Raw genomic sequence first — 14,011 nt, forward strand, 5'->3', positions numbered from 1 at the left:
ACTTCAAAGTATATCAAATTCTAAAAGAACTGGAGGCCCAAATAACTCCACAGTTTTATCAGTAAGACAACTTTTACAGGTGCAGGAGGTTTCTTTTGTTTCAGAAATTACTACTTTCTTTTTCCTCTCTTTAGAGAAATGAAGGTAGTAGTTCTGAGCTCACCTAGTTCCTTGGTAAAAATCACCGTAATTTCACTGAAGTGACTGGTACCAAGTAGAACAAGACGTAAAACATTATAAATAAATTCAAAACTAGACCTACAGTACTTAGCTTACATGTGTCTAGTGACCTGAGCACGTTGCATCTTGAAGTCAGACTTGGCAGACTTTGTGCAAGACGAAGTGTAAGACATCAGCTTTGAAAAGTCTCCAAGGCTATGACCGGTGAAGTCTGTACCACGGGAACACTATGCCAGAAGGAGACAACAGGACATAGCCTATACTCCAGGCTACCTCCTACACAGCTCAGTCACTACCTACTAAGGGAGTAGTTTCCAACTTCTTTTGCTGTGACTTCCCAACTAACTGCATCTTTTCCCGACAAGGGATTCCCTGCTTCCTCACCCTGAAACCAAAGGCAGCTTTCTCTTTCTTTCCCTCTACCCACATTAATAAACGTGTTTTTTTTCCCCTTTTCCAATTTATGTTATTGTGAATATATTGCTTCACCAGTTTTTCACATTTGTGACAACTAAACACGTGGATACCAACTGAACACGTAGTGGCCTCTTATGCCCGCATGCACAGAAGGAGAAATTAGTAGATGCTGACATACTATCCCAGCTGTATGAATTAACAAAGACATTATCAATTATATAGACTTTTTTTTTTTAAATGCAATAGGAATAAGTCCCACCCTCCCTCAAAACCAAGCACCACCTGAATACAGAAATAAAGAGAAAACTCATCAGAAAATATACAGTACCGTGTAGTGCATGGTGGAACCCTGCCTCATAGTCTAAGGTAAAGATTTCTTATAATAATACTTTAAAACCCAGATACCCTATGTTACTGTAACAACCGAAAGGCACAGATCAATAAGTCATATGATAACTCTAATTTTATTTAAGTTTTGGTGAGTAAGATGGAAACTGAAGACCTTAAAAGAGGCTTGTCCCCAGCTGTGCAAGACAAAAGCAAATGAACAAGACAGATAATAAACATATGGTCATTTTCTTGGCCATTATTTTAAGAAGTAACTTGTCAAGCAAGCATCAAGTCAGGTTCAAATCATTCTGCAGCTAGCTCAGAGGACCATACAGCCTCTGTGCTTGTGGTATCAATGCACAAAACCAAAGAAAATGAAAGCTTTCACTTCTAAACCATACAGAAAACCTATAGTTATATGCCTTACTTCTGAATTCATACTAGTATAAGCATGCAGTTAAGACAGGCAAGGCAACCAAGATCACAATCAGGCCCATGGTTACCCCTAAGAAGCAAATGTCACGCAACTATACTTAACTTGCAGCGTCATCTGAATCCAGTTTAATAACCAGGAAATAGGCTTTTGACAACAATAGTATTTCAAAATGACAGTGTAATTAAATTTAAGTCAAAGCTACGCAATGACGGACCGTATGTTTATGTGTAACTAGCAAATTATATGCTTTTAAGCATGTCAGAATTTTCAAAAGAATTAACTACTGCAGTAATTCAGCTGAGGAAACACTAGTAGGAAAAAAAACTCCCCCAGGTCATTTTTCAACCAGCTGATATGATGTGATACATACTGTATGCCTCATGCAGTTTTTCCAATTCCTACTTTCATAAAACGCTATGCATTTTAATACCATTCAAGGACAAACCAACAGTCATGCTTCACTCACTTCTGAGAAGCAAGGGAAGGGACTGTGTGAACGCGATGAGTAAGGAGAAAGGAAGTCGGTCTGCCATCCTACATCACTAGTTCAGACTCAGTTAAGGCTGGTCAGTCATTATCATCAGATTTGCATGAGCAATGCCAACAGAGAATTAGTGGGCAGTCCACTGTGATTCCTAGCTGGTGGGGAAAAAAAGGGGAGAAATTGCAGACAGGGTCTTGATTGCATGAAGAGCGAAGAGAACTTTCACAGGACAGGGCAGATCTCAAAACTTCTGTGATCTCCATTTTAAGATGAACTGACAGCTTGATCATTAACCAGTAACAAACATTTGGTGGTTTCAAGGAGGCACCTTTGGAAAGCACTTGCTCGCTGTGCTCTGTCCCTGTTTCTGCCCCTCTCTGGGTTTGTGCATCACCTACCAAAGGAGTTCTCAGTGCTGACGTCTATTGGAGGAGTCTATAGTAGAGTCATCTGTTAACACCCATTTAGTGGGAAAGCAAGGAAAATTCTCTTTCCTCTATTATTTTCTCGATTGGCAGAACATTTGCTTTAATACCTGAATTTCTAAGCTACCCTTTAATAAAAAAAAAAGTCTGTGGTGGTAGAATATACTGCCTTGAAACTGAACAGAAAAAGCTTTAATAACTCAAGTTTAAATACACTAAAGCTAATCAATTCATCCTGCGTTCAAGTTTCCATTATACTTCTAAAAAAGCACAAAACAGGTCTGTAAAATATAATTAAGGAGAGACTGCTACATACAGCATGTAAAATCAAGACTACAGCTTTCACTTCATTTGTTCTGCAGACTCATTAGAATTTTTTCATTTAAATGTCTTGATCTGTGTAACTATATTTATATGTGAAAGAAACAACAAATTAAATTAAATTAGTCCTTATTTAAGATGTATTTGAAACCGTCTAAAACTGATGTTCTTAGTCAGTTCCACAATTTCCAAATTAGATGGGGAAAAAAAAAGTTAGTAGTTCAGAAAACAGCCAAACTAATGCACATTTTTTAAAACGTTCTACTTCCACAAACTTGTATACTGAAGCTTCACTGGTTGGGGATGTATAAAAGATTCAGAGCATGTGCCTCTGTGTCCTACAGCTAACTACTCTATCCCTGACAAACAGAGACACAAAAAGAGCAACGACCCGAATTGCCAACCAGGACGACCTGCAAGCAGATGTACTGACTGCAGCGCATCCCCAGCGGAGGCAAGGGTTTGCACTCGCTGCGAGCTCGGGAGCGGGTCATCCTCAGCCTGGGCACCATGCCATTCAGGTGTAGGCAGGTGCCAGGGTGAGAGTGCAGCACCCGCAGCACCCGCACCGACTGTCCTGCCTCTCCTGGCACGGCTCCTCGCAGAGCCTGCAGTGCTGTGGTCACTGACCGAGGGCTCACGCGGAACCACTCTCCCGCGTTGCTGCCTGTCCCGTGTCTTGCTTTCCATAGGTGTCTCTCCTCAGGTTGCCAGGAAAAAGCAGTGAGGGAACTATCTCTGCATTAATGCGAGCACTAGGACTGGGTATAAGTGCAGTACTTCTATGGGAGAGGGAAAGCAGAAGGGAAATTTTCTTTAATTCCTCATCATTCATACATGGGCTCTAAGTACAGACTGATGGCATACGTGCTGCCAGTGGTAATGAGAAACATCAGTGTGAACGCTGTGCTGAGAAAGAGAATTAGTGGACGATCACGGGAAGATTCGCAAGGCTCAGTATTTTCAAATTATAGTCAACAGAGATGCATGTGCTACCACTAATGCCAACAGATTTTCCAAGTCCTATGACAGTAATCAAAAAATAATCACAGAGCAGCTGATGTTCTTTCCTGCAGGAGTTTGTGCCCTATTTAAGGATGAAAACGCTCCAGAGTGATTTATGGTTACAACTAGAGGAAATAAAAAAAAAAAATCAAAACATCTTTTCTAACCATACCGTTGAGAAGAGGCTGTCCTCCATGTACACTCCTTGACACCACTGCACTGTGAACGTCTTCAGGAAATCCAGTCTTGCATGACATATCTTCACAGGTTGCTTTTATCGGTGCCTGAAATGCAAGACAAAATTTATGTAATACTTGCAACCCTCATTCACCAGAGAAACATTCCAGTTGGCACATACTCTGTTTTGCTGCCGTCTTGTACAAGCAGCATCTTTGTTTCTGAACGACTGCAATTAGGACTGCAAGGGCAAAGGGTTAATCTTTCTGATAACTGGAATGGAAGGAACAAATCCCACTTGTCTGGTAAGATCTAAATAATACACAATCTTGATTCTTCTGACAACTGAACATTTCCACTAAACCAGAAACCAAGACTGAAGGGGAATCATAGGGGGAACAAAAACATTCCTTCCTCTGGAAATAAATGTTGCACAAAACCCATTGGCAACTTTTTCATAGCCGGATTACTTGAGACAAATGACTTCAAACACTGATTTAAAATGCTTTATTTAGAGTACTTCTATGTGAGGCTGCACCAGAACAAGTAAACCAAGATAAAATACTACATTTGCAGTAACTTAGCAGAACTTACATTTGCGTTAGCATTCAAACAGATACCATATAAAGCCAAATGTTTCCCATGCAATCTCCTTCTATTTCAAAGGGACATTAAGTTAAAAGGAAAGCAGTTCATTATTAAATTTGCACAACAAGGGAAGAGCCGAGCCACTGAAACTGTTTGTTCTCACATGTTAAGAAAGTTTCCCCTCAAATCACATTCTTAAAGAGTTTCATAAATGCCTTTTTATTAAGAAATAAAATACAGCATTTAGAAACTTGTTTGTTCTGTAGTGTTCCACATTCAGGAGATACTTCTGATAGCCAAGCTCGTTTCCAGGACAGTTTGTTGCGTAGTTGGAAAAAAAAAAAAAAAGATATCCAACTTTCTGTGGCAAAGGACTAAAATGTCTTTTCAGTGGATTGTTTTTGTCTCATTTCAGTGCTGCACAAGACAATAGCCTACCTTACATGTGGCTAAATGACCATACATGGCAAAACCCCTTTGCGCTGCAGAAGGCAGAGAGGCGAGCTCCCATGCCAGCCTGGGCTGAGATACACCCGAGAGCCCTCGCACAATCTCAAACACGCCTACGTGCCAAGCAAAGGCCTATCCATGTGCATGCCCAGATGTAGTATATGGTCTTTGACAGCATGAGCAACTGTGCTGCTATATCATGCCTAAATCTGATCAAGACTTAAATTAGATTTTCCTTTTTACTTTCCCAGATGGGCTTCCATCAAGTAGACCTACTCAAGGCCATGGAAGCACGTCTGCATACACTTGGCAAAGAAAGCCCTACAGAAAACAGAAAAAAAGGGATGGAGAAGGAAGAGATGATAGTGTTACACCCATTTACCATAGTAACCTCAGGGAAAGAGAGCATTAGAGCAGAGGCGGGACAGAAGCATCTCAAAACACAAGGGTTTCCTCAGGGAAGAGGGATCGAGCAGAAGTGTAACCTCTCCACTGACACTCACGGCCAAGCTCAACGTGCCAACCCCTATTAGAATAACTTTATCACTAATACAGGGAGGTATTCATAACACATTGTGTTGCGCTTACACCAACACAGTCCTAACTAAGCAGCCCAACACTGACACTAACAAAAAAATAAAAATTTTAAATTAAAATTTACTATCTAACTCCCAAGTTAATGCACTATCCAGGTAAGCGCCCAGTAAGAGAACTTGTAATTATCAAGTGTCAGGTTAACTTAAACTGTGGTGTGGATTTAATTGTGACTTAAGTACTACACAGGTATCTCACTTGTGTACAATTACTTATGTACATTAAAATGTTTATATGGGGACCCTAAACAGAAAGCAAACATAAAGCAACAGTTTAAGCTACCACAGGACTATGTTACCTGCAAAGCTGGAACTTGCATCTGTAGCTAAGCCCCAAGTGCATTTACACATTGAGTTTTTAAGATAAAAAGATGGTAAATCAAAAATAACTATAATTCCAACTGCCAGTTCCCTCAGCTTTAGAACTCAAATCACAGGTTTTATAAGGCTTCCATAATTTGAAAGAAAAATAGTGAGACTCGTTTAAACGACTGTACAGAAGGTGACCTCAAAGCAAATGTGATGGAGGGGAAAAAAAAAAAAAAAAAAAAAAGCCTTTCATGGTATCCTTGAAACAAAAAGGTCCTGGGTGGGCAGCTGAGGAGATAGCAGGATTTTTAACAAGTCTGCACTGATGCGCCTGGGAATCTTTCAGCCTTTCCAGCAATCTATATGTACTAAACAGCTCTTATAAACTGAAACAATGCCCACTGAAACAAAGGCTGGGGGACATGAATAGAGAGCCTTCTTTATTCTTTCATTTGCAGCCATCAATTTTATCCAGAAACAAAAGACTGTACTCTGCTCTCAAAAAACAGCTCTTTGTAAAGATTGTTTGAGCATAAAAACACAAGGGAAGGAAGAATTCAAATTTTCAGCAATTCTTAATCGCCCTACGTTAAACGTTTTGGATTAAGTAGAAGTTGTAGCTTCAGAAACACTGGGTCATATCAAGTTCAGCCTAAGAGTACTACAAGACCTAAAGCATTTTAACTTTAAACAAAAGAGGATGCTAAAATATTTTTATCCCCTTATCTGGGGCAAAAGGGGAAAGCTAGTGAAGATTATGGGGCACATTATTGTAATTTACAGGATTTTGTGTGATTAGTACAATTCCCAAGACTATTTCAAACATAAGATAATATTACTCGTACATTCATCTACAGAAGGACACTACTTAAAAAACTATCTTTTAAGATGGAAAGCAATTACCTTAGCTTGCACCCATATAAAACCTACTTAATAGAGTTACAAAGCTTTGAACAAGCTCAGCACTTGGAAAATTCTCCTCTCAAGTACTAAAAGACTTTGCTAAAGCAAAAGAGGGTTACTACTGAAAAACTATTCTGCTTTCCTCATCCTTTATGGCTTATTCAGTAATTTTTAACTGCAGAATGAGTAACAAACATTACTATCTGCAGATGCTAAAGAGCTAACACCTAGTCAAACATGGTGTCAGATCATGCATATAAACTCGGTATTTTAGATCTCAGATTAAATGCAATAGGTAAACTGCAATTATGAAGCAACACAATGTAAATCAGAATTCTTCTGTCAAAGTTATTATTCAATCAATTAAAAGAATTGGCCATTTCAATATACTTTTGGCAGTTAAGCCTGCAGTTTTTGTACCCTGCTCTTCGGCTACTTTAGTGTTATATCTAGGTATCTGAGCATCTAGAAACCTGTGGTTTAATTTCAAGGCTGTATTCCAGCTCAATTTAAAAAAGTAACCACCAACCAAACAACAACCTGTTGACAATCTCAACTTCATCATTCTAAAGGATTCGTGTTTATGTCTTTCTAAACACCACCAGTAGGAGTCTTCCAACGATACAGGCCTCACACTTGTAAAAAGATTGTAAATTAAAACAAGAATAAAGCCAGACAGGATTGTTTCACTAGTGTTGACAGTTCTGGACTAATACCGCTTTCCAATTTCCACACTTTCTAGAAAGTAGCCACATTTAGAATGCAATTCTGTAAAGAAATATCTATTTAAAAATGCAAGCTCACCACACAACTGTGGAAGCAATTCTGTATCACAACACGCATCCTGAATTTGCAGAATTGGGCTCTTAAACACAGCTTTCAGACAGGGCTGATCTTTTTCTCTCTGCATATGCCATACGCCACTGGAGTTCACTAGTAGCTATTAATCTGAAATATCAAAGTCTCTGCTTCTCCACTGTTTGCATCTGCATGTACTACAACATTAGATTTCTTAATATTGATTGTACCAAAGCGCAAAGGAAGTTGTTTTTGAAAGACTGCTTTCTTTTATACTCAATGTAGCTTACTCCCATAGGAAAATAAGCCTAGATAGTAAAATGAGAAACGGAGGGGTATGCATCAGAGAAAATACCATACTATACAGTTATAATTGGACATAGTACAGCTGCTAGTTGCCAAGTCCAGCCAATTCACAGGGCATTACTGCATGAAGCTCAAAACAATGTCTGACATAATTATATGTATGACAGAGCACGAACGGGGTATTTGAGCTCTCCCTCCTTAATAACCAACATTACTTTGCAATTATGACAGTAATATTCAACTTAAGCACAGATCACAGAAACATTTGTGAATGTGTTTAAAGACTGGGTGTTTCTGCATTAATTTAAAGGCCAAGATGGTACCAAATACTCATTCACAACTTAGGTAACTCTAGGGATCGTTCTATCCATTTTTAGTTTTGTGTACATACATCACCTGACACAGTGGGATATGCTGTACGAAGTGGGTCTTATTTTATGATAAGCTTCTACTTGCTACCATAAGGCACATGAAAGATACTCTGCAGGATTATAGACACATCTCTGAAACGCTTTAGATGCTAAACTTGAAAACGTTCAGCAACTCCTTCTTAATCTCCGATTTGCTGCAAAGAAGAACTGCAACAGTTTATACCCTCACAGTACTCAGTACTCCAGCAAATGTAGTCAAGTACAATTTGTTTTCAACCATAGATTGCAACTGGAGAAAAAGAAAAGTGCTTTTCTTTCAAGTTGTTCTGGAAGCCAAAAGCTTCCAAACTGGGTGCCAGGCTACATCCTCCCAGAGGTCATTCAGTTACAGCATAAAGGGCTTTCGTTATGCCATCTTCACTTCTAATTAGTGCTCTACTTCATGAACTAGGATATTTTAGATCAGAAAATCCAGCTTCTTAAACCAATACTTAAGGATCTCAAACGCTGTCCCAAAATAACAGGATCTGCAACTTTTATGCTGCCATCTGGTTTAAAATGAGTTGCCTTAAACCACCACTGGTTACTACAGGTTACCATAGCTTTACAAATTACAGAGTCTCACACACCGTGTTCATAGCCCATTCTGTTAACCCCAACTGAGAGACAACATTCATTTGGTTTATTAAATGCGGAGACATTTATTTGGTATACGTCACATAGCACAAAGCTGTAACCCAGTTTGGACTTTCCCCTTTCCCCAACTAGCAGAACAGGGACTGCTGCATCTTCCAAGACACGTGGTTCTCCAGACAAGCCACAGCTCCTATCAGAGAAGGATGTCTTAAAATTTCAACTGCAATAACAAAACCAAGTTGAATTTCTGTAAGTCTAAGTCACATTTTTTAATATTAAAAAAACCAAATCAGCCCTATGTCTGACTATACATGCTCATTTCTCCAAGAGAGGAAACGACCTCTCTCTGATTTAATAACAGCCATTGTATTGCTCACATTGAACATCTCTGGCCAGGAAAACTGCTGCTAATGCTTACAGGAGGATGCTGCATTTCCCCGACCTTCGGGGGAGGCCTTGCAAGGCCTATCTGGAAGAACTCTTTTGGGGGATCACAAAATTTTAACTATGTCTTCAGCTGCTGGGTGATAACTATATGCTAATTATAAGGAATGGAGGAGACCCTAGAGGAGTCTGTTGGTAAAAATATATTTTTTAAATATGTCAAGGAGCGCCTAGAGGAGAGGATAAACGTGCCTTTTGGAAACATGATATTTAATTAAATACATGAATACTGACTAAAACCAAGTAGTTTAAGTGAAACGTTGAAAAGATTTGGCAGCAATATACCTTCCATCTTGGAAGCTGCTGATCCCATATCTGTTTTCATAAGCTATTTAAAAATAGAAAGCCTAATTTCCCCTCTTTATTCAGATGGAGCTCCCATAATCTTTCAGTGAGAACTGCAGGATCAAATCAAATGATGAATCACACAGATTTTGTAATATACCTCTCAAGGTGAACGGCAGCACGGCCCAACACCCAGGTGAAAAAGGTCCCTCAGATCAATCACAAACTACAAACGCGCTTTGGCAAAATACGGATCCTCCCTAAACTCATCCTGCAGTAAAGTACCCCTTTTTTCCTCTCAAGACTCACCTCTATGTATGCCAGTATTAACTTGGCCAACCAGTGAGTCTCGGTTCAGCGGTAGGTGAGGACAAGCGCTATCAAAATTACCGTTGCTATTGCTTTCATTACCCTCCACCCCTGGTATGTCCCGCTGCATCCTATGCACAACTAGTGCCAGTGGGTTACTGAAGTACACAGCATATTCAGTAAGGACACTATGGGTTCCTCCCATGCTGTATAACAAAAAGCAATTTAAAATAAAAACGCCAGGAACATTAGAGGTTGCATAGCCTTTGGGGAACAGGCTTGTGTTTTGTATGTGTACATTGTTTGAAATAAATTAAATTTTCATCCTAATGGGAATGCTGGTGAACTACTGAAACTATTGCAAGTTTTCTAAACTTTTTTTTTTTAACCTAAAAAAGCATTTGCAAAAACAGTCAGAGACAGAAAGAGAGTTTATCTGGTAAATGATCCTCTTACTGAGGCAAGAAAAGCCATTCAACAATTCCTGCTCCTTACCACATGACAAGAAGTCCCTTACGCAAGACCGTCTGTATTGAATAAAAATAACTTTACTCACAACTTCCTCAAGCTATTTTTAAATATACTCATGCACTTCTGTCACAACTCAATTGGCTTATGTCTTACAGTGTTCAGTTATTAAAGAAAATAATAATAAATGAAATTGACATAAAAGCATTGTTGAAACTAATTAAGATGAGACATGATGGGGCTCTTCCAGTGATGTTTCTGGGAGTTCCTCCAATTTCTGGGAGCAGAGAGAAAAACAATAGATGGGAAGTTTTTGAATTACACATTCTCAACTAAATGTAGTTCAAAAATATGATCATTTCAGGCAATATTTTATAAACAGATATCATAAAACCCTATAAATTTATCTTTCTAGCACATTAAGTTGCATACTGAGGTAGCAGTACTACCCACGAAGAGAGAAGGCAGTAGAAAACACATACATTTATTAAAAAGACGTAAATTGATGATATAACAGAATATATAACTTCTGTTACATCAGCAGCATACATATTTCTAGCCTGCTACAACATCTGCTCAGATAACCTGAACTTGTTTAGTACACAAAATTATCTCCTGTTTTGACAGCCAACGATTTCAATTCCAAAAATTTACTGTCGACTTAAGCGACCTTATCTGTCCTGTAAGAGATGTAAAAAGCAGTTTAAAAAAAGTCTTTTCACAAAATAAATTTTAAAATAATATATCCAGTTTAATTTTTCTTCTCAGTTCTGCAATTATCTGAATTTTTGAGGATGTATCAGCGGTATCACTATCACCTAGACCAGACAGACAAGGATTAGAGAGCTCTTTGCTGCAATATCCTGCCACATTTAACTTTTCAGATAGATTCTTTGAACACAAAGCAAAACCAGAACAGAAAGATCTACATCCAAAAAGCCTGAGCCACTCACATAACTACCCTGTTCTGGGGCTTATGCAAAGCATTATAAAATGCATTCAGTTCACTTTGAAATGAGTTAATGATGTTGGAGTTTGATTTGCTAGAGAGACACCCTGAAACTCATTTCTGTGCTTTACAGAATCACATATTTACTCTATTACTTAAAATAGACTGATTTAAAAAAAAAAAATCTAAGATGCAGGTGTATTACGAGAGACAGAACATGAACCCACAATAGGAGATCTCACTGCCACTTCTGCACAAAACGGCATTAGTATGTCTCACCCCAGTTCTGCCAGCGACTACTGCTGGGGGTAATTACAAGAAGGGTACAGCTGGCAAGAAATGCCATCACCGGATTCTCAGCAGAGGCAGCTTAACAGGAGTGTCATTCAGGGTAGTAGCTTTATCACCTGAATACATTCGCCAAGACCTGGAATAAGACCAAAACTGCCTGCAGAGGTAATAACTTATGTCCTCTGTCATCGTAATTCGAATTCAGACCAGTCACCTAGGCACGAAAGGCTCCAAAACTGCTTTATTGTTTACTTGTTCCTGCTTTAGAAATGGACAACATGCACAGAGTGATCCAATCACCTTATACATTAAAAAAAAATTACTCCCTTTTTAAGTACTTAATTTCTACTCCCCTTTCCCTTTCATTTCCAACTCACACTAATTTCATTCCTGTAAACTCATGCTACCTTTCCCATTGGTTCTTCAACCTTGTTGTTATCCCTGCTCCACAAACTGGAACTGTCATTTTGGCCAGAAAAGCAAGCCTCGCTCCTTTTATCCTCTCTTCTGTCAGGTTTTTTCACATAATACTTCCAGGCTCATACTGATCTGTTAACCAGCAACATAAAGTGCAGTCTTCATTCTCTTACGTCCCATACACATTACATATCGCCAAAAATCTAAAGTCCTATTTCCTGAATATAAACAGCTTCCACAGATCTGCCTTAAAACCTGCTTCCAATTATGATCTTTCAAGGAATTCTGTAATGACAGCTTTTCTACATCACTGACAAATAACAAAGTGATCAAGAACTCCAGAAAATAAAGCTCTTGTGTCGCAGAGAGGAAAAACTACATAGAAAGGTTCAACATCTCAGAAGAACCTGATACAGATAACCTTCTACAGACCAAAAGTAGTAGGCATGATGACAGGGGGCAGGGGGAAAGTTAGCACTGCATCTAGCTTTTGAGGGTTCTTTGCAGTATGCATGAAAGACGGAGGGAAAAAAAAAAAGCTTTTTAAATGAAAGCATTGTACAGACACAGGTCTATAAATCTGATTTCATACCCAAGTTCCAATTTTGTTACACACTATTAAAAATCAACCCTAACCTGATTTAATGGATACCCAAACAAGGGGGAAATTGGATTCCCCAACCGTAACGTGCCAGTGACACTGAGTGATACATAAAAGCAATATGGCTAGTTCTTGTCCTTAATTCATAGCTTGTGCTTTAATTTCAAACCTGTCCTGGGTAGAAAAAAAGATGGAATAAAAGCTTACTGCAGTATTTGTGCTTTAAAGATTTATTGAGATAGGAAGACTAAACAGAACTGAAAGCACACACAAATAAACAGCACACAAGGACTTGCCAAAAAAAAAAAAAAAAAAAAAGAAGGAAAAGCTGCATGTACAGATCTGCCGAGATATTGGCATTTAGAGGAGGAGGGAAAAAAAGGCAAAAAACCTAAACCCAACCGAAAATTAACCAGTACAAAAGCCAACAAGCCAACAAAAAACCAAAACACAACACGACACTCAAAAGCCCAACACAACGACAGCCCGTAAGGGGCACATCACAAGTTTCTGAACAGGCTGGCTGCTTTCACATGGAAGACGCTCATGCCCAGCCGGACACTCCTGTGTCACGCCAGCCAGCCCGCCCCGCGTCCTCTTCAGACTCAAGGGAAAATCCCCGGCTGCCGTGGAGCAGCGTTTCAGCACCTCGCTCGCCTGGGGCGAGTCACCACCCCCCGAGAGCGGTTTAGAAACTGCGGGGAAGGAGGCAGCCGCCCGCGGACCCCGCGAGGGGACGGGGGTGTCGGAGAGAGCGGGCAGAGGAGACGGCGGGACGGACGAGCGGGCTCCTCCTGCCCCCGCTGCGGCGGAGGCGGCGGGGCGGGCGGGGGCAGCGGGTGCGCTGCACCATGGACAGTGGCTGCCGCCGCCGCCGCCTCCCCCTGCCCTGCGCCAGCCGCCGCAGGCGCGGCGGGAGGGCGCCCTGGCCGCCCCGGCACCCCGGCCCCGCCGCCGGCCTCGCCTCAACCCGCTCCCCCGGCCCGCCAGAAATGCCCCAACCGTAAATACCATTAAGAGGCGATGATCTGCGCCATCTGTCCCTCAGACTTACCGCCCTCTCCACCCCGGGCGCCGCGCCGGATACGAGCTCAGCGAGCACAAAGCGAGGGGGGAACCCGCCGCCACCCTCCCCACCCACCCGCGGCCTCCGCTCGGGGTACCCCCCGGCTGCGCGCTCGCTCCGGACACCCCGCGCCGCCGGAGCCCGGCCCCAGCCTCGCCAGCGGGCGGGAGCCCGGCCCAACCGCCGCCCCGCAGGCGCTGCCCTCGCTGCCCCATCCGGGATCCATTTTGTCGTCCCCATACAACGCCCAGCGTCCCGTCAGTCCCACCTCACCCCAGACTCCCCCCGCGCAGGGGCGCCGGCGCGCAGACCCCTACTTTCTCCACGGCGAGACCCCCCGGGGCACCCCGGCCGGCGGTGCCCGGCGCCGCCCCGCACCACGGGGCTCTCTGCCCGGGACCTCGCCGCTCGGGGCAGGCGGGGAGCCCGCCCGGGCCGCCCCGGCGAGGCCG

The 14,011-nt window shown here is 41.5% G+C and overlaps 1 protein-coding gene across 1 annotated transcript in view; it reads right to left on the reverse strand.

Moving 5' to 3' along the window:
* CDH2 (cadherin 2) overlaps positions 1-13,800 on the reverse strand; it is a 115,716-nt gene extending 101,916 nt beyond the window's left edge. Inside the window, 3 exon segments of the mRNA XM_069779226.1 lie at positions 3,771-3,882; positions 13,548-13,658; positions 13,660-13,800. Coding sequence (XP_069635327.1) covers positions 3,771-3,882; positions 13,548-13,658; positions 13,660-13,785 — 349 coding nt within the window. The 5' untranslated portion in view covers positions 13,786-13,800.
* Positions 13,801-14,011: the final 211 nt, after the last annotated feature.

The sequence above is a fragment of the Haliaeetus albicilla genome, chromosome 3 (genome assembly GCF_947461875.1).
Source record: "Haliaeetus albicilla chromosome 3, bHalAlb1.1, whole genome shotgun sequence".
NCBI classification, from domain to species: domain Eukaryota; kingdom Metazoa; phylum Chordata; class Aves; order Accipitriformes; family Accipitridae; genus Haliaeetus; species Haliaeetus albicilla.